At 36.3% G+C, this 22,279-nt stretch overlaps 1 protein-coding gene across 4 annotated transcripts; it reads right to left on the reverse strand.

Moving 5' to 3' along the window:
- Positions 1 to 3,647: 3,647 nt before the first annotated feature.
- Positions 3,648 to 10,946, reverse strand: nherf4b (NHERF family PDZ scaffold protein 4b). 4 transcript variants are annotated; one of them, XR_003675499.1, is made up of 12 exons: positions 10,876 to 10,946; positions 9,810 to 9,837; positions 8,311 to 8,369; positions 8,019 to 8,230; positions 7,714 to 7,915; positions 7,492 to 7,628; positions 5,683 to 5,884; positions 5,415 to 5,611; positions 5,168 to 5,347; positions 4,876 to 5,097; positions 4,705 to 4,799; positions 3,648 to 4,389 (listed from the first exon to the last, which is right to left on the reverse strand). XR_003675499.1 is itself a non-coding variant. In XM_028466678.1 (11 exons), the coding sequence occupies exons 1-11, from the start codon at positions 10,889 to 10,891 to the stop codon at positions 4,776 to 4,778; spliced, it is 1,476 nt and encodes a 491-aa protein (XP_028322479.1). In that variant the 5' UTR covers positions 10,892 to 10,946; the 3' UTR covers positions 4,508 to 4,775. The 4 variants fall into 4 exon arrangements, 3 of the variants coding, with proteins under 3 accessions (XP_028322479.1, XP_028322478.1, XP_028322480.1); XM_028466678.1 differs by lacking the exon at positions 3,648 to 4,389 and having other exon boundaries at positions 4,508 to 4,799; positions 4,876 to 5,094; XM_028466677.1 differs by lacking the exon at positions 3,648 to 4,389 and having other exon boundaries at positions 4,508 to 4,799.
- Positions 10,947 to 22,279: the final 11,333 nt, after the last annotated feature.

The following is a 22,279-nucleotide window of genomic DNA, read 5'->3' on the forward strand; positions in this document are numbered from 1 at the left end:
TCCATTATTTTTTTTTAACCTTTTGCCGTGGGCTGATTTGATGCTCTAAAGAGCCGACTTTGGCCCCCGGCCCTTGTTTGTGTTTACATGTGATCTTACAGTATTGTACCTGACAATGATATTGTTAATAAATAACAACATTAGCCATTTTTACTGATATCAAATTTAAACCTGTCCAAATAAACTGAAATCATCTAAGACTTGATCATTTTCTCACTCTGCCAATAAAATCAACAATATTTAGTTGTCCCAGGTGTACAGTAACATGTATGCGCCTATTCATTGTTAAAGCCCTCAAATCTACTTATTCAGGAATGTTGAGTATATTACACTGGTCCAGAGCGCCATCCTGTGGTCTGCACAGAAACATGGAGATTTAAAGGTTGGGCTAAAGATGTAACTGTTATATAAAGACTCTTTTAAGACACTTTAACTGACCATGTCTTTATGAACAGTCCTATGGAAGTAATGCTCATTAGCTAGCAATTGACTTAAAGATACAGAAAAGTATAGAAAAGTTTATAATATTGTGTGTCCAGAGGCTTTTTTTAAATAAACTTTATTTGAGACTAATACAAGTAAACATGGGCATCTTTTATCACAGCGGAGGCCACAAAATTTGATTGTCGGCTCCAATGGTCACATTATCAACATTCATGTCAGCATTAGAATAAAGACCAAGTGGAGTAATAATACAAGATAGAACTAAGGGTTTGTGTGCTTTCCTTTTCTGTACTTTTTGTCATTTTGTATATTTTTCTCTCATCTTGTGTGTTTTTGTTGCCATTTTGTATATTGTTTCTATTATTTTTGTGTATTATTGTCCTTTTGTGTAATTTTTTGTAATTTTGTGGTTAGTTGGAGTCATTTTGTATATTTTTTGTCATTTTGTGAGTTTTTAGAGTTGTTTTGTGTATTTAATTTGGGCTACTGGTAGCCCGGGGATCACAAGTGATCATTGGTCTAATTTTGTGCTGACCTCCAAAGTAAACGCACAAATTGGCTCAAAAAATACACAAAAGGACAGCAAAAACCCACAAAGCGCACAATGAAGTTGGTGCCTTGATCTAATCTAACACTTTTTACTGAACCTCAACAACAGATGAATTGAAGAATATCATTTATGCAGGCGTCTGTATCCAGCTGACTGACAACCTTCAGGTCAACAGCACGGCTTACAAGGTAAGTAAATATTACTCCCCATCTCTTGACCAGAGCACAGCCACGTTTCACCTCAGTGGGTCCAAAGTAGTCTACACCAACCTGAGTGAAGGGCGGTTGATCTGATGTAACTCTTGCCTGCAACCTTTGCCTTTCGAATCTGAACCAAAACGGTACAAACCAATCATAAGACATTGTTGTAATTTAGGGCGGCATATCCGGATATGACGAAGGCAGAAGCGCCGAAGCAAAACTGGCGCATGCTCAGTTCCGGGATGAGAAACTAGCTGCGCTACCGCCATTAGCATAGCTCTGAATCAAAATAGAAAGATGTCGACGCAGGAGAATGGTTAACGTGCCCTTAACTCGCATACTCATGTTGCAAAAACGGCAAAAGTCACTCAACAACATAATGACCGCAGCAGTACTATCCCAAAAGAAAGTTTTCACCAGTGGAGCCTTGTTGTTGTTGTAGCAGCGTCTCTGCGGCGCATGCCGACGACGACATCATCATTTGTTGTGATTGGCTAAAACAAATCATGGTGGAGAGGCGCTTCGCACCAATCAGCTTCAAGCATTCTGTTCATGTCCCTCCCTGGTTCCGAAAGGATTCGCCAGACACAGACTCAGATTAATGTGGAGAACTCGAGTTAGAGGGAGGGGCTACACATCAATCTGGCTCTTGCCAGGTTACTTGCCTGTTGCCATTTGCAAAACACAGCTCTTGATAATTCTTCATACAAAAGAGTTGGCACCCGGGCATGACCATCCTCCTTGTCCTTCCTCCCACTTTCAGGATATTAGCATCAGCATCAATAAAAGGGTTCAGTTTATGAAGGGAGATTCCTCTTTTAACTTGTGTTCCTTGCTTGAGAGAGGCCATTTTGAAAGTGATGTCTCTGTTCATAGCTACTTATGGCCTTCACTGAAAGATTTGTGACTGTGGTTTTCCTTTATCTTGTCCAATCAAAGCACATTCATATTTCCTTTTAATCTGCAGAAGGAGATTCTTTAGGTTCTATCCAGGTAACACCTCTTCTCAGATTGTTCCATGATGAATAGGGGAGGCAGTAGTTCAGTCCGTAGGGACATGGGTTGGGAACCGGTTCAAGTCCAAAAATACGGAAGTTGTTCTGGTTGCTGGAGAGGTGCCAGGGCTTTTCTCGAGCACTGCTGAGGTGTCCTTGAGCAAGGCACCGAATCCCAACACTGCTCTGGTGCGCTCCCTTCATAGTAAATGTATCCCCACTCTCACATCTCTCCATTAATGCTTGTCCACAGGTCTTGTTTGTGCATGTGTGTGATTCGGGCCTATTTCCCGCTGGGATTAATAAAGTATTTCAAAATTCAAAAATAGTACTCAGTAAGCTTGCTTGTTTGAGTTTTTCTGCATGTGTGCTAACAGGGCTATTCACTACAGTATCTTTCGAACCTCTGAATCTTCTGGAAGGATTGAGTTTAGTTCTTTTGGATCACTTAGCCATTCTTTTTCAGGCGTTTCCAGAAACTTTGGTCCATGAAGCCAGGTCTTGGAACTGAAAAAGGGTTCAATCAATTCTCAGTCCTCAATATGCATCATCTGCTGGGTTGTGTTTCAAGTCTATAAACTTCCATTGACTCAGCTTTGACAGATTTTGGATCAACGAAATTATTTTAGCCATGAAAGTGCATTACCTTTTTGTCTTATTTTGAAGTTATTTTAGTACAGACTGGCTGTCAATCCAGAAGATGGATTATTGGAGCAGGATTTTCAGTTCTGAGGGACGCATTGTTTATTTGTGAAGCCAGTGTGGCAGCAGTGAGTTAGGGAGATAGTCATTGTCTTAAGTGGAGTGACAGTAACGTCATATTACAAATGTAACATTCACTTCTTTAGTTATTATGAGCCTCAGTTATCTTGCAGTTCCATAGCCTTGTTCACTTGCCTCACAGAGGTTGTGCATTTTTTTACTTAGCCGAAATTTTTGGGTTTCATACACCTGAGGGGTATTCCATAAAGTGGGTTATGTTCAAATTCTGAGTATGTTCGGGCTGAAATGAGTATCCCATTCCTAAAATGCTCTGTCAACGGGCAGCATCTCGTCCAGATTTATGGCATCACTTAATCACGCGAGAGCGCGAAGAGTAGAAACGGGCCGAAATTAAAAGTAAAAATATCACATAGCAGGTAATAAACAATATCGTGGCTTTAAAAACTATTCACCACACGCTCACGTTTAATCGAAGCACACTTGCTCGAACAATAAGCACTCTCTCGTGCTTCTCAGGTTTTATCAATAGACCGATTAATAAGAAATATTGTACAAAGGGTTGAAAACAATGTGTTTAAGGCATAAATATTCAGAGTAAAAGATTAACATGTGACATTCAGGGCCTGAAAAGTCCTGTGGTGACAATCTTTAATAAAACAAGACTTTGGAGCAGATTTTGGTGTGTGGACTTACTTTTCTGTCATTTGTTGTAAAGAAATAAATGCTTGAGTCTTATGGAGAATAACATTTTATTTCAAAGCTACGAGGTAGATTCAAGAGAAGGAAGAGTGTTTAGAGTATGCTGTGGTTGGCCCAAGTGTCTTATCTTTTGGAAATCAAAATATGGTCACCGTGAGGTTTTGTTTGACTTTGATCTTTAAAGTCTTAATGTGCATAGGAAAATCCCAAACATCACCAAAGAGAGGATCTTGGAGTATGTTGGCTAGCCTGTCAGTGAAAGCCACAAGGTCCTTCAGTCTTGCTCATGGGTTTCTCTGCTCCAAAATGTCACATGCTGCAGTTTTCCAACACTACCTTAGGAAGTTTTGATTCAATGAGCTTTAAAGGTCCCATATTGTGCTGCGTTCGATTGTCGTCGAAACGCGTAATGGTCTGGGTTGTCAATTTCGACCTCCGAAGTGAATGCGTTTAGTTAAGCAGTATAGCTAGTACTCTGCAAGGGTGAAAGAAAAGCATTTTAACCCTCTGTGTTTTGCCCGTAGCAAACTTAGCTTTACTTGTGTAGTTCCATTTCTGCCCACTAGGGTGCAATGTTGGCAAAAAATCTGTGAAATAATCCAATTTTCATTGATTGCTCATTATTAATGATAATTCACTTATGCTTAATTGTCTTGAAGATGCCATAGTGCAAGGGTGCCCACAGTTGGATCATGGAGCCCACTTGTCCTGCATGTTTTAGATGCTCCTGATTGTGAAGAGTGGCTCATTATCAGGTTTTGCATGTTGGAGCAGAGACCTTTAAAAAAAACGCACTGGATTACAAAACCCAAATAATCTAATTTAGACTAATCAGGTTTAAATGAGTTACTTTAGGTAAAATGTAACTGCTGGGCTGCTAACAAATCTCGACATCCTTAAAAATAGCATTGTCATCACATTTATTCTGCAAATCACACACTTGCAAAGAAAAATTGGCGATATCAGTATATCAAAGAACAGGCCCGTTTACTACTAAAGCACAATTCCATTAATATTTTACATATGCATTTTCTGGAGGAAAAAATCTGCAGATCAGCCAATTTATTTTAAGTTCAGTGAAAGTATCAATTACATTTAGTCAGAATGCCTTGTATGCTTCCTTTTGTAATTGTTTCTCTCAAGACGTGATTCATTTAAAAACCTTTAAAGGGCCGTGATTTCTTCATCCTGTGAACAAACAAGAGTAAAGATGAAATCGATGATAATTTAAGTTTCAAAACTAAATAGGCAGACGGTTTTCTACCTCGGGGTCAGGAGTACTACTGGGGGTAGAATTGTGCACGTTTTCCTTTTTGTCATCTTCAGTTCCATCCACAGCTAGCAATGACAGAGACGATGCCGTCTCTTTCATGACCTTCAACACATCCTCCAGGTGATCCTTCTCCACATTTTGTTCGTTCACTTCCATCACAACATCACTCACAGAAAGTCCAGCCTTCTCTGCAGAGCTCACTGTAACCACCTGCTGGCCATCATTAAGAGTCACGTCACTGGAATGAAGTTCTCTGGGATCAGAAGGAGGATCTCAGGCCTACCTTATGAATGAAAGTCCCAGAAGTCTGTGGCTCAGAGCCCAGGTCAAAGCCGAATCCCAAACTGCCTTTTTCGAGAGAGCCATCTTTTCCCTTTGCTAGCGACTGTTCAGCTGCAGATTCAGACGCTACATTTTCCTTCTCAGCTGTATCTTCACAAAAAAGCAAAGGGGACAAACCCAGCTGCAGAAAGAACACATGAATGAAAGGCAGGTCCTCAAATGACTCTCAAAAAGTTAGAAAGCCCCACCTTTATGTAAAAGTCCAGCCCCTGAAGACTGATTGTGGTGAGGGACACCCGTTCCCCACTCGTTCTCACTCTATTCACAATCTCATGATGTGTTAGATGCTCTGCCAGTTCTCCATTGACCTCCAGCAGCAACTCTCCATTCCTCATTCCGGCCTTCTCTGCAGAGCTGTCTTTTTCCACCGCCCGCAGGTAATGTACTAAAGAGCAGGAACACACTGGATCAGTCAATAATTCAGATAAGACATGTTTAAAGGGGCTGTGTTCTTACATTCACGTCCAGCTAAGGTCCTTTCCAGTCGCAGCAGGAAACCGTAGCCATCTGGAGCAGAAAGCAGGTGGAGCTTCCTCGATCTATGAGGCAGGTTATGAGGTACGGCCATTGAAGGCAGGATGGGCATCTTTTTTTCTATGTAGTTCTGCTCACTTTCACTTTCGATCACAAGGATGGTGAGGTCACTACATTTTTTCATCTATAAACCAAAACAGTAAGGGTCAACTTTAAAAGAAAAGAATAAGTGACCTGTTCTGTGTGCAGATTTGCATGATCATGTATAAAGTTGGAATTGCAGCTTGAACGTTTCTCTTTATTTCCACCTTTAACACTAATTTCTTGACATCAGAAATACTCCATGCATTGCAGGATCCAATTTGCTTTCGCTACAGCCACCAAAAAAAAAAAAAAGTTCAAAGACGAAAGAAAGAAGAATCATTAAGTGTATAATTACTGTAAGTAAAAGACTGATTGACGTGTGAATGAATGAGGTTGTGAGTGGGTGAATGAGCCGATATTGTGAAGAAACTTGGGAATATTAGTGGTCATAAAGCACTATATAGGCAAGGCAAATTTGTTTAGTGCATTTCATACACAAGGCAACTCAATGTGCTTTACATCAAAAAGTGCAACAAAAACATTCAACGGCTTAAAAATCAATAAAATTTTAAATCATCAGTAAAAACTTTTAAAATCAGCAATAAACAACAGTAACAATATGACCAAAAATGTATAAATAACGTCAATTGACCATTTTACCGTCATTTACTGTGTTTGCTGAAAAAAAAGTGACTTCATCGCAGTTGAATTGCTGGTACAAGCGGCTGAAACTATAGTTTTCTTCATAGGGACGCTGGGCGCTCCCTTAGAGATAGGGTGAGAAGCTAAGTCATCCGAGAGGAGCTCGGAGTAGAGCCGCTGCTCCTCCGTATTAAGAGTCAGATAACGTGACTTGGGAACCTGGTTACAATTCCACCCTGGGGTGTTTACAGCACATCCCTCTGGAAGGAGACCCTGAGGAAGACACAGGACACACTGGAGAGACCATGGCCTGGGAATGCTTCACGATCCCCCGAAAAGAGCTGGACGAAGTGGCAGGGGAGAGGGAAGTCTGGGACTCACCGTTAAGGATGCTCACCCCACAACCAGACCACAGATAAACAGCAGAAAATGGCTTCAATGCATTTCTGGTAAATTCATGGACAGAAAGTGGCAGGAAAATAGCCAATATTTATTTTATGGGTTTACATGGAAAGACCTGAATCTAGCTGGAACATAAAACTTGGGAGATGATATGTCATAGGGAACACCAGCAAGAAACTATAACAAAAAACGGTATCAGCCAAATTCCCATCCTTCCAGTCTGGCGAAGAAACAAGAAATCACAGTAAGAATGAAGTAAAGATTTCTATGGATTTGTCTACGAGACTTATATAATGCAATGCAACTTTTCAGACAATGTAGCGTTTACGGTGCAGATGAAAAATGTTTCAGTGGCATTGCCAACCTTTTTACATCTTACTTTTCAAGCAAATGATCTTCAAATTATTGATCTAATAGACCTGTTTTTATCTGGTAAGTTGTGTGTTCAACAGCTTTAAACTGTGTGCAATTGAAACTCTCAAAATTAATTCGGGGTTCAGTAACATCATTAAAAACAATGACATGTTTTAAAGTTCAGGGCATTCGTTCTTTTTGGTAATCGTTTTAATATTTGGATGTTAATTTTTAGATAAAAATCACAACAAAAATATTGTTAATATTCTATTCAGTATTTAGGGTTTCAAAAGCCACTGAAATACTAACCATTGTGCAGAGCGCTGCGTGAGACAGATCAGCAACTGTTGCCCCATTCATCCACACCAGGTGATCTCCTTTACAAACCCCAGCTTTATCAGCTGCCCCACCTGGAACCACGTTCGCAGAGAACCGCCCTTTCTCTCCTACAGGACAGACAGAAGAGGGAGACACTTAATACCGCCAACAGTCAACCAATCTAATCGCAGTGTTAACATTCGTGTCTTTTACCCTGCAATGCTGTAAAGTTAAGGCCCAGCCCAGATGAGGAATCCCTGGTGATGTGGCAGAGTCTGGGTGCTGTGCAACCCTTGCCCCATGATGTGGTCAGACTGCAAAGGTCCTGACCTTGGGACACAGCCATGTCATACGCACTCACATCCAGCACCAACAAACACAGCTGGTTTCCACTCAGGTTTATCAACCTTGCTACCTGACAAAACATTTTTATTAGATGAAAACCAAAGCTCTTTTCAGGTTTACGGGATTGTTTTTTTTTTTAAAAAAAAAATAATAAAAAAAAAACTGAATCTCACCTCTGAGTGGGAAATATTATTAACATGGTACTTGTTGACCTCCAGCAGCCTATCTCCATCTTGAAGGCCACTTTTCTGTGCGATTCCCCCTGATGCCAAATTTCTGATTATGTGTCCTTGTTGTCCCACTTCTTCGTGCAGCTTAAAGCCATAGGACTGTTTTTCCTCCCGTTTAAGAACACACAGACGAAGGCTGGACGCCATCACGGGGTCTGAGTCAGAGCAGATCACCATTAGCATTATAAAGACAAGAGTTAAACTGATGGCGAGTTGATTACAATCAACATGATACCTTCTGATATGACCATCACAGGGTTGATGATGCCTTCTTTAGGATTAAATGTAAATTTCCTGGAAAAGGTGGAAAGAAACATTTGAATATACAAATATGAGCCATGTTAACTTTTTCTATTTTGTTTTTTGGTCAAACAAGTGCTATTTTCTCCACTTTTCTAAGCAGATCTTTTGTAAACATCGAAACTTTTCAGTTCCTGTGCATTGCTGACATTTGTCTTGACAACCAATTGAGCAATGATTTGATAGTTTGTTGAAGCATAAATCCTACAGACGTTTCACAGTAACACAACGCTCAGAAATGCTAACATTGTGAGGTTTGGAAAGCTATCATTACCATTTTTTATACTTAAAATTAAGAAATGCTTGGATTTTTGAAAGGTTGTGCACAGTGTTCCGTAACCTTACTTCCTGATGCAGTTTTAAACTGCAAGACAACTTTGATTCCCATTCTACTGTCAGTTTTAAAGTTTCAGACCATCTTAAAACAAATTCCATCAAGTTCTTTTTTAAACATGTTAAGGTTTCATTTATTCAGACAACTGTTTTCCAGGAAATTTACTTTGATTTGCTGACATGTCTCAATTTTAACTTCCAGTCTACCTCACAGGCATCTGCTGATCGCTTTGATACATCCTTGACTTCCGCGTAATAATTTCCGTAAATAGTGCAAATCTACCATGATTTCCTGACATGTTTTGACTGCCAACCCGCCAGTTTTTTTCCGAAGCATCTGCTGATTGCTTTGATGTTTAATGCCTCTGAAGAAGACTGGCAGTTGACAATCAAAGCATGTCAGGAAAGTAAATTTCAGTTGTCTGAATAAATAAAACATTAACATATTGTTCAACAAGAAAACAAAAACAACTTGCTGGAACTATTGAGTGGAAGTAAAGTAAACATTAAAGTAATCAGCAGACGCCTCTGAAGACAACTGGCAGGAAATCAAAGTAAATTTCCTGAGTAAATGAAACCGTAGCATATTACAGCTTAAAACTAGAGATTTATTGGGATGTTTGGACCCATTTTCTTTCCAATAGTAAAACACACAGTGACTTAAAATAAGCACCGATAACTTGCTTTTGGTTGTTATTATGCTGACAATACATTTCTCTGCACACATTATCTGAGGCACAAAGTCTTGAAGATTACATGTTCCAAAAGTCAGCACAATGACTCAAGCAGAAGGTTTTTCCAACTCCCACCATATCTTTTTTTTTTTTTTTTTTCTTACCCAGTTTTCAATGATTCACTGCTCTGCATGCTACTACGTCCAACAACACAGAAAACATTCAGGTACAGAAAGCTTTTCAGCTTTATCCTGGATCTGCTGAGGAGCCACTAATTCAAAGCAGGTGTGTGGAAACATGCAGAACAGCGTCAACCAATCAGGACACATGTTGTGTCCCAATCAGGTTTGTCACTATTCTTGGTCACTTTATTTCACTGGAACGCTAAATGCTGAACTCATAATAAAACATTATTGAACAGACTTACTTTTGTAAACCGTTGGCTTCCGCCACACCTGAAAAACATTACATTATGATTGGTTAAGTTGGAAAATAACACCCTCGATGATACATGTACACACCATACCAATAACACACAGCTTTGATCAAATTTTAAAGCACAACAGCTCATATATACCAATACCACGATCTAATTTTAGACTTACAGCTCCGAGAACCTTTGTGTTGATCAATCAATACATCTGCTTCAGAGTCAAGGAACTGTCTTCATTTATCAGCAGGGGTGCAATAAAGCTGTAACTTCATGATCTTTGGTCTTTGTCCTCTCCAAAAAAGGGAGGGAGATATAATTTCAAGCAATCTGTGTGTGTTCATATACTGTATATGATAGAAGTAGGATGATAGAATAGATAATATTGGGCTCACGATTACAAAACAATTTGATGTTTTTAGGAAAGAAAAAAAGACCCCAAAAAATGAAGTTGGAAAAATAACCATGATTTTATTTAACTTTAACTCTGGACATTACACACTTACTTTGAATATGACCTTTTCAGCACACTATATATATATATATATATATATATAAAGTTCAGCATGCTTGTACACTATACTGTAAAGCGCTTTGAGTGTCTATGATCGAGTGCTATATAAAATCCAATGCATTATTATTGTTGTCTCTGATATACCTGTATAAAGAAAGTAAATGTATATGAAAATTTCAATATATATATATATATATATATATATATATATATATATATATATATATATATATGGGAGTTTGTATAATACAGTTTATAAGAAAAGTTTGAATATATAAGTGAAAGTCTACATATTTTCTTGTATATATTCAAACTTTTTAATATATATGTGAAAGTTTAAATATGCCTCTGTATTGTATATATATATATATATATATATATATATATATATATATATATATATTATACTGTATTGTATATATATATATATGTATATATATATATATATATATATATATATAAATATATATATACAAATTGAACTACATGCGTAGAAGAGTTATAATAGTGTTTATTTACACAGGAAAAACAAACAAACAAATGAATTACCTGTATTTGATGGCATGTTCTCTTTGCATCGGTGAAGTCTGAAAACTGGTACAGTCCTTGTTTTTCTAGATCTTTATGTGGTCACAGAGAGACTCCTCCTCAGGGTTAATGTGTAATCCGTGTGTAACATTTTGAGAACTCATATCTGATATGATGCATGTTCCTGTACACTGACTGTAGCAGATAAAAGGATTGTTCTATACTGTATGTCTTGTTTAGGTGGTAACAATGGTGTGTGGTTGAGTGCAGAATAAGTCATTACCAGAGTCATGACGTACTGTTTTAAAAGTGGATGAAGCTTTGTGACCAGTTATATTACAGGCTGACAAAAAAAAAAGAGAGAAATAGAAGGAAAAGACCCTCTCAGGAATAAAAAAAATGCTAAGATATGTCACGTGTTTCCAATTACCTTCAATAAACGTTAATAAGTTAAAATTTAGAGACAGCATTAGTAACTGGCAGCCTGGTGGGCCGACATGTGGCATTTGGTGTAATTTTCGTAATAACCCCCATAACATACAAAACAACAACAAAACACAAAAAACAACAGCAAAAATACACGCACACAAAAAAAAAATCCAAAACACAACAAAAATGCACAAAATATTCGCAAAACACACAAGACAACTACTACACAAATGACCAAAGATATATAGAAATCAACAACAGAAATGCACCAAATGACACCAAAAACACACATAAGGAGAACAAAAACACACTGAGGTGTTAATGACTCCAGAAAAAAAGCAGAAAAGACTGAAAAAAGAGAAACAACGAACACAATTACACAATGACAAAAAGTATACAAAAGAACTAAAAAAATATACAAAAAGAACTAAAAAAATATACAAAAAGAAAATAAAAACATACCAAAATGATACAAAAGAACACAGTAAGACAAAAATACTGAACAAAATGTCTTACAAAACACAAAAGGCGACTACGAAAAATACAGAAAATGAGAGAAAATATAGAAAATAACAACAAAAACACAAAAACTCTATTGGCTCTTTCCATATTAATGCTGAGATTGGTCATTATTCTAAATACTGACATGACATTTTAATAAAAACAGTTTCTATACTGTTTGTGGGAAAAGTGCTGTTTTGTTTATGTAGTAAAAGTGCGTGAGTGAGTGAGTGAACGTGTTTTTTAGAATGTGAACTCATTTATGATTTTTTATTATCTCAACCAACAAAATTCACATGCATATAAGTTACAAAAGTGTAAGAAAACAAAAGCAAAATTAAACTAAACTTTATCGTCAAAATACTACAAGTAACATGAAATATCAATGTATTAAATCAACATTATAAAGAAAAATAAATACAATTTGAAATGTACAAATACAAGACAAGGTGACAAAAGCTGGATTTTCATTAAAGACTATATGTACAGTGTGTGTGTGTGCGTGTGTTTACCATGATGTCAGTAGCTCCAGTCAGGGATTGGTTCAGAGCTCCTACTTTACCCTAAATTGTTGGTTCTCAACTGATTGGACTTTGACTCAGAGGGGGATGTTATTCATTCCAACAGAGTTAAATAAAAGGTGGTGTAGTGAGATTATTTATCATAATTACATTTTACCAATATTAGCTACAGAGTCTGATTTTGTAGTTTTTTATTCCCTGTAATTTATGACTAATAAACAAAACACAAAATCTGTCAAATTTTGTTTTCATCTCAGACCACCCGCCGTAAATAAATAAATAAATAAATAAATAAATAAATAAATAAAGTGATTATAGCTGCAATGGTCGGGCCAGGAAACTTTAATAAATAAGGCCTTGACTTATATTGTGCTTTTATTAAAAAGTCTGAGCTCATTCACACACCAATGGGACAGAGCTGTTGTGCAAAATGCTAGTTGACCATTCAATGCCTTGCCCAAAAAGACTTTGAAATAAAGCCTTGGGATTGAACCCATAACCTCGCTATCAGAAAACAGCCCCTCTACCAACGGAGTCATGGTCACCCATGGAATATGATTTATAGACAGTGAAGCAATAAGAAAAAAGGTGGCATGATTTGTCAAAAAATCTATTAGCCAAACACAATTTATTTACTATTATTACTATTTTATGATGGAACATCCTCTATATCAGTGGTTCTCAAACTGAGGTACATGAGCACATTGCAGGGGGTACTCGGATAGATTTAACAAATGATTAAAAACTGGCTTTTTTTGAGCAAATTCACCACAAACTACCAGTAATATTGCTCATTAAATTACTATATTTTCTTGTAATTTTTTTAAACAGGATGATTTTATGCTGTAGAGGCCAATTTATCACACTTCTGACAATAGGAGACAATAAGTAGCTACATTTTACAAAGGAGACTATTTATTCACTATTGAAGTTATCACATATAAGTTACATGATATATTCTTTTCAAATACTTTACACTTCGCACACATTGTTTTAAATTTGTAGATTAAGGCTTAGGAAACCATTGTTTGAGACACATTTAGGGGTTTATGAGAGCCCGCTGTTCCACAAATAAAAAGGCATATGAAATTATGGAGATGGTGCTTTTGATATGAAGAGGGGGTACACATGATTTTGACAAAAATGCAAAGGGGGGTACATGGGACAAAAAAGATTGGGAACCACTGCTCTATGTCACTGAGTTAATTAGCACATGGAAATGTCACTTCTAGCTTCAATAATTGACTAAGCCAGTCACCAGTGTGCAAAACAGCAGCTGTTAGCGTTTAAAGGCAGATTTCAAACTGTCTGGTAAAAATTCAGTTATTAAGACAAAAAGTAAAGAAAATCCCATATTGCATCTGGGCAGCAAGGAGATTAACATTTCTTTAGTGAAAAACTGACGTTCAAAACGGCCATTGGTGTTTTTGCATTGACTGCAATTGTTGGATGAGAGCAAAATTCAAAATGCTGGGGGAAAAAAATTCAGTATTTGGGATATTTTCCAAATATTATCTACAATGACTCTAAGAATTTGTTAATTTTATGAATGAACATTGAAATCGTATTTTGGGAGAATGTTCAGGTATGTTAACATCGCCGTTTACAGTCAAATGTTAATACACTGTAGGCAACATTTTTCATACATCAACAATCTGTGTGGATGGTTTGTGTAGATGAGCTGTAGCAAGTTTGGTGTTACTTGAGCAAAAATTATGAGGAGAATTTTTTGTTATGAAAACTGTAATTTGCAATATGTTTAAATGAATCCACGTTTCTTCAGTATTGGGGATACATTTTGGTGAAAGTTGCAAATGTTTAGCACATATGTTTGATTTGTTGTGAATCTACAAAGTGTTCAACTTTAGAGGCAAGCTGTACTTTACCACCTTTAGGACTATTGGACTGATTTTGTGGCGTATATCCCATAGTGAGACATCAAACCAATATGAAAGAGAACAACAGGTTACTGGGAACTTTTGCTGCCTAGCTCCTAATAAAAATAAACTGCAATTCAAAAATACTATATTTACTTTCTCAGTATCCAAGAGATGGGCACCTGTTCAATCACAGTGAGGGCCACAAAACTGTATTATATGATCTGAGGGCCACATTATCAATATTAATGTAAACTGTTAAAATATTGACCAATCAGAGCATTAATACAGTATTTCTTGTGTTATTTTTTGTCATTTTTTGTTGTCATTTTGTGTACTTTGGTAGGTGTTTTGTATATTTTTTGTCATTGCATGCATTATTTTATCATTACGTTATTACGTTATCTCATATTATATATTTCTTTTGTCATGTTGTGTATTTTAATTTTTACATTTTTGTCAATTAGTGTAATTTTTTGCTGTCATTTTTTCTTTATTCTACTGCCATGCTGTGTATTTTCCATATTGTTTTGTGTATTATTATCAATTACTTAATATATTTTTGCTGTCATTTGGTCTTTTTTGTTGTTGTCGTTTACTGTTATTCTGTGCACTTTCATTTGTATCCTTTTTGTCATTGCGTTCATTATTTTCTGATGATGTTATTTTGTTATTATTATGTCATATCATGTATATTTGATGTTGTTTTGTATTTTTTTCTGTCATTCTGTGTATTTCTTTTCTAGTTTTTTTTTTTTTGTCAATTTGTGTTTGTCTGTTTTTCTTTTTTTCATTTTGTTGTCAATTTGTGTATTTTTGTTGTTATTTTTCTTTCTTCTTCTGTCATGCTGCTGTGTATTTTCCATATTGTTATGTGTATTTTTTTTTTAATTTCATGTATTTTTTGTTGTCATTTGTGGTTTTCTGTTGTCATTTTGTTTTTGTTTTTTGTCATTTTGGTAGACATTTTGTATACCTTTCTAACATTCTGTGTCAACACAGTGCTCTGATAAACTTTAGTAACAAAGTACTGCCTCCTACTGTTGAAATGAGAATAAATGTTACTCTGCTGCATAAAGAAATCCTCAAATTTAAGTGGAGCATTGCACTTTTTTTTCACTTCTTTGTCATCGAAATGAACGTTTAGGTTTCGGCCCACCACCAGTTATGAACCCTGGCTTTAAATCCATTGGTTCTGACATAAATGCACTTGTAACCCACTACACTTACACCAGCAAAAGAACAAAGGCTCTCACAGTTACTTGGTAATGTCACATGAGAGATCAAAGGACGGGAGCAATTCACAGCACATGATTGCAGAGTTTATGTGAAAAGTAAATGATAACACAAGGAACAAATGTTGTGTGCCTTTGGTAAAAGCATTCACGTAACTTGAGTAAATAAAAGACAATCTGGGTTTTACTGGTGTTGGTACAGCGGAGGTGAAAGTAACGCATTACAAGTACTCACGTTACTGTAATTGAGTTGCTTTTATAAGTACTTTGAGTATATTTCTAAATCAGTCATTTTACTTGTACTTCAGTATGTTTTAAAAGAAGTAAAGTCACTTGTTACATTTCCACACCCAACCATTACTGAGTAAATTATTATTTTGCATCACATCATAGCCGACCAATCAGATTAAACCTAATGCACCGAGCTAAAACAACATTGAATGGAGATTATTTTCTCAGTTTTAAAGTTTATAAATGTAGCTGTGCTTGGAGCCTGGGAATTATTATCCCCGCCACAAAGTGTGAAGGAGGATATAGGCTTGAGCTCCGTCCGTCCGTCCGTTTGTCCGTGCGTCCGTCCGTCTGCGTTAAAGGGGACAGCTTTTCTCAGGAACCGTTAAAGATACAATAACCAAATTCGGTGTGTGGCTTCAGGGTATCAATACTTTGATGGAGTTCGAAAATGAGAAGCACATAATTATTTTTTCCAGAGTTATTGCCCTTCTTTACTTTCAATCTATTCATCTATCTATCTATCTATCTATCTATCTATCTATCTATCTATCTATCTATCTATCTGTCTGTCTGTCTGTCTGTCTGTCTGTCTGTCTGTCTGTCTGTCTGTCTGTCTGTCTGTCTGTCTGTCTGTCTATCTATCTGTCTGTCTGTCTGTCTGTCTGTCTGTCTGTCTGTCTGTCTGTCTGTCTGTCTGTCTGTCTGTCTGTCTATCTAGCTATCTATCTATCTATCTATCTATCTATCTATCTATCTATCTATCTGTCTGTCTGTCTGTCTGTCTGTCTGTCTGTCTGTCTGTCTATCTATCTATCTATTATCTATCTATCTATTTACAATAATTGAGCTACTTTTTTACTTGTGCTTGAGTATTTTATGTATGACTTACTTGTACTTGAGAACAATTTCAATCAAGTAACAGTACGTCTACTTGAGTAGAATATATCAGTGCTCTTAACACCAGGGGTCACCAACATGGTGCCCATGGCTCTAGTCACCAATGAGTTCCTTCTAAAATCTGATTTATTTTCCAGGATTCAAACTCACAAATATAAATACAGATTACAGCTGCTGAACTATGCTCCAGTCATTCATTCTCCTGCCAAAATATTTTTCAAAAACCAAAGGTAGATTTTCATAAAATATGACAATTGTTCAATTTGACATGTTTCACGATTAGTTAAGTAGTTTTTAGTGGTTAATAGAATAGAAACATCTATGAAATGTAATGAAAATGAAACAATTGGATAAATTAGGAGAAATAAAGTGTTTCATGTTGACACCTCAACATTTCCTAACTTTTTAAGTTACTGCTAGCCTCCCTTATTATCTGACCCTCTAATTAAAGTGAAACCACGAACATTTAATATTTAAGATGTGCTTTTTTAACTGGACTATCCAGTATCTATGAAGTATCTCACAGTTACAGTAAGGTTGGTGACCCCTGCTCTACACCTTCGTGGTACAGTATATTTGACATCATTCCTACCTCTTTAAAAAAAGCAGAAAGATGGATGAAAAAGGGGGCGCATGGTGGCTTAGTGGTTAGCACGTCCGCCTCACAGCAAGAAGGTTCTGGATTGAAGCCCTGGGGTGGACACCTGGGTCCTTTCTGTGTGGAGTTTGCATGTTCTCCCCGTGCTGCGTGGGTTTCTTCCTCCAACAATCCAAAAACATGACTGTAAGGTTGATTGGGGTCTCTCTAAAATTGCCCTTAGGAGTGAATGAGAGTGAGTGGTTGTCTGTCTGTGTTGCCCTGCGATGGACTGGCGCCCTGTCCAGGGTGTACCCCCGCCCAGCGCCCAATGAATGCCGGAGATTGGCACCGGCAGACCCCCGCGACCCTGTAAAACAGGAGCATTGGGTTTGAAAATGGATGGATGGATGGATGAAAAAGGGAAGCAGAGGAAAGGCTAAGAGAGAGAGAGAGAGAGAAAGAGAGAGAGAGAGAGAGAGAGAGAGAGAGAGAGAGAGCAGAGAAGCTGAAGGACTTTTCAATCAGAGTTCCGGTTCCCTAGAGGAATCCTAAAGGAAGACAGAGCTCCATCTGTGCTCACATCCATGCCAAAAAGCACTCTTGCAGTTTGAAAATTTGCATAGGAGACGGTTATCTATTAGTAAACCTTAGCACAAGACTGAAGTCCAAACATGGCTGCTTGTTTGTTGACCTCACCTACAGTATACTCTGCATTACGTTGAAGGGTAAAGATAGAAAAAAACCCTAACCCTAACCCCAGCAGGTCAGTGGGACACACTGACATGAAGGCCACTCTTTAATAGTCTCTCACACACACACACACACACACACACACACACACACACACACACACACACACACACACACACACACACGCACACACACCCACACACACACACACACACACACACACACACACACACACACACACACACACACACACACACACACACACACACACACACACACACACACACGTGCCTTTCTGTGGCTGTCAGTCTCGGGGCTCTCTTGAAACCATGGCAACCACAAAGTGAATGGTCTATTGAGGTCGGCCTCTACCACACACTATCACACCTATTGGTCAGAAAGTACACAAAGTACACAAAAACACACACAAAATTTTTTTTAAAAGTACACAAAAAATACTAAAAATACATAAAATTAGTCATAAAACATAAAATGACAACAATGACAGACCCAACAACAAACAAAACGATTACTCACTCAAAACAACAGTGCATTACAGAATAGCTCCAGACTGTTAAGAAAATTACGCAAAATACAGAAAACAGCAAGAAATATACAGAAAGCGACCCCAAAAACACACAAATTGACAACAAAACTGCAGAAAATAACAGAAAAATACAAAAAATTACAGCAAGATCATAAAAAATAAGAAAAACACACAAAATGACTAAAAATTGACAGAACATTAAAACCACAGACGAAGACAAATCCATTTTCCCTCCTGTATTAATTTTCTGATTGGTCAATTTTGTAAATGCTGACATTAATTTTAATCATGTGGCCCTGGGATCAGATACAAAATCATTTTTTGTGAAAAGTTACACATACATCAGTTCAGTGGTTCCCAAACTTGTCGTAACCCCATTTTTATATCATAAATTTATGGAAGACCATTCCTACCTGTAAAAACATCAACAACAAAAATAGGAACATTTTAATAATGATAATAATAATAATAAAATATTTTAAGTCCATTATAAGCCTATATTGATCTTTATAGACCTATATAGGCCTATATAGGCTATATAGACCTTTATATACCTTTATAGGCCTTTATAGACCTTTATAGGCCTTTATAGACCTTTCCTTTATAGGCCTGTATAGACCTTTATAGACCTTTATATACCTTTATAGACCTTTATAGGCCTTTATAGACCTTTCCTTTATAGGCCAGTATAGACCATTATCGACCTTTATATACCTTTATAGACCTTTATAGACCTTTATAGACCTGCATAGACCTTTATATACCTTTATAGACCTTTATATACCTTTATAGGCCTGTATAGGCTAATATAGACCTTTATAGACCTTTATATACCTTTATTGACCTTTATAGGCTTTAATAGACCTGTATAGACCTTTATTGACCTTTATAGACCTTTATAGACCTTTATAGACCTTTATTGACCTTTATAGGCCTTTATAGACCTGTATAGACCTTTATAGGCCTTTATAGACCTTTATAGACCTGTATAGTTATGTATAGCCTATATAGACCTTTAAAGACCTGTATAGGTTAATATAGACCTTTATAGACCTGTATAGACCTTTATAGATCGTTATAGCCCTGTATAGGCCTTTATAGGCTTTTATAGACCTTTATAGACCTGTATAGTTCTGTATAGGCCTATATAGACATTTAAAGACCTTTATAGGCCTTTATAGACCTTTATAAACCTGTGTAGGCTAATATAGACCTTTATAGACCTGTATAGACCTTTATAAACCTGTATAGGCTAATATAGACCTTTATAGACCTGTATAGACCTTTATAGACCTTTATAGGTCTTTATAGACCTTTACAGACATGTGTAGACCTTCATAGACTTTTATAGACCTGTATAGACCTTTATAGACCTTTATGAATCTTTATAGCCTCGTATAGGCCTGTATAGGCCTATATAGACCTTTATAGACCTTTACAGACATGTGTAGACCTTCATAGACATGTATAGATCTTTATATACCTTTATAGGCTTTTATAGATCTCTATAGACCTGTATAATTCTGTATAGGCCTATATAGACTTATATACAGTAGACCTTTATAGACCTTTATAGGTCTTTATAGCCTTGTATAGACCTTTAAAGACCTGTATAGTTCTGTATAGGCCTATATAGACCTTTATATATCTTTATAGGCCTTTCTAGACCTGTATAGACCTTTATAGACATGTATAGACCTTTATAGATCTTTATAGGCCTGTATAGGCCTGCATAGGCCTATATAGACCTTTATAGACCTATATAGATCTTCAAAAAGTAGAATTATTTCACCATGAGTTCACATCTCCAACATTAGTCTTTACAACACATCCTTTTCAACAATAATTCATTTTTGTCTTAAAATGATCAACGGACATTGTGAAACTACAAAAAATTAAATGACCAGAAAACAATCACATCAGGCCAACCTATCAGAATAAAGGTAATGCACCGCACAAAACAGCATTGAATGCTGGGTATTTTCTCGGTTCAGCCTGAGAATTGTTTTTATTTTGAATTGAATTCATTGGTGTTATTTATTTATTTTTTTTAAATTTACATTTTGAGAAACCTTTAATTTTATAAAGATTCATTTGTGGAAAATTAAGTTCCAATTGTGCAAGATTTGGTCTCTTCCATTTATACATGACATGTTTACTGTATGTAAGTGAACCTTGGCAAGATTTATTACTAAAAATAAACGTGGAGGTAGAAAGTAACTAGTAACTTTTATTTGATTACAATTTCAATCAAAATAAAGTTTGTCTTCTCGAAGTATAAGTGTTGAAGGGATACAATTGTAAATAGTATATATATGTAGTACACTAGGTGTATATTATATGAAGATTATATGTATAGTACTAGATTATAAGGGGTAGGATCATATACGTTTATACTTCCTCCTACTTCTTTTCGAACATGTACAGGTTTCAAGAACAGGATTTTGTATCATGTGTTCTCTCCTTGCTTTGTTTGATTTATTAAAAAAAAAACAAAAAAAAAAAAAAACATTTAATTTTTTTTTTAATTATTATCATTATTTTTTTCATTCCGGTAGATACACTGCTGTTGTGTTCATGTTCGAAATTAAATCAAATCAAGTAACAGTACTTCTACTTGAGTAGGATATATCAGTACTTTTTACACCTCTGGTATTAAGTTGGAGTTCAGATATTTTTCTTTTTAAGAGTTAATGTGTTGGTTTTTTATGAAAGGACAAGATAAAATATTAAAAGAATAAACCATACTCTAACATCAATAATGCAATCAGTTACTCCTAGGAGAAACTGGTTCTTTAAGTTTAAAGTGTTTTTGCAAACACAACTTGAGGACATTACTGCATGGCTCTGGCATCACAATGTGTGATTGACCAATACTCTGTAGTCATTTCCATGCAATCTCTCTTTCCTCACAACTCATTAGTGCTGGCTCAACAAAATGCGTTCTCTGCAGTAGGGTCAAGTCTTAACAGAGATGACTTTCCCAGAATGCAGCTTGTACATTGAGCAACAGAATACATCCTTTGTCAACTGGAAATTGTGGATGTAAAAAGGGGAAATGGACCATTGAACGTGCCTCTTGACAGATTTCGAAGTAATTTGGAGTCACTCTCCTTCAATAATTCATCCTTCAAACATTCTTATCTGACTGAAGGCCTATATTGTACACACATGGGAAATAAATGTATCTGTGAAGGACTTGTAGCATGTGCAGTTTTGGCATGCATTATGTGTTTGTATAAGACTAAACCTGATGAACAAATAAACATGCATATGGATGGTACATGGATTGGTCGGAGGGATATTTCTTGTGTGAATGTCAGTCCAAAACATGTGTTTTTTCACAACTAAAAAAAATATTGTCCAATAGTTTCTGTGGAGGATAAACAAAAAGAGCATGCTTCAGTGTCAAAGTTAAATATTTTATGTACACAACCTCCAATATATATGATGAATGAATGAGTACAAAGTTGTTTTTTTTATTTATTGAGCAGGTACAGATACAAACACAAAGGAACATTTCACATTAATACAGATTATAGACAAAGTTGATTGACAAAACAAAAGACAAAAACAAAAGAACCAACAGGCAATACAATGTACTAACAATCAAACAACAGATTGGGCAATTGAAAAATATCAATTTTTGTCAAAAAATGAATTAAGTCGACTCACATTTCTGCCATGAAGAAGAGATAAAGTTTAAACTCGTTCCTGCAGTGGGTAAAATTAGGCTAGGATTTAATGAAACAACATTTAATATAGTATTTTCCTAACAAAACAATATTATTCACACTAAAATCAATCTTCTTGTTATAAACAAACAAGCCAAATTTCACATCGGATACAGTGAACATATTTAGTTGAATCCCTTTAGATTGAAGCCAATTCTGAAAATCGCTCCAAAAACTCTC

This window comes from Gouania willdenowi, chromosome 14, assembly GCF_900634775.1.
Source record: "Gouania willdenowi chromosome 14, fGouWil2.1, whole genome shotgun sequence".
NCBI classification, from domain to species: Eukaryota; Metazoa; Chordata; class Actinopteri; order Blenniiformes; family Gobiesocidae; genus Gouania; species Gouania willdenowi.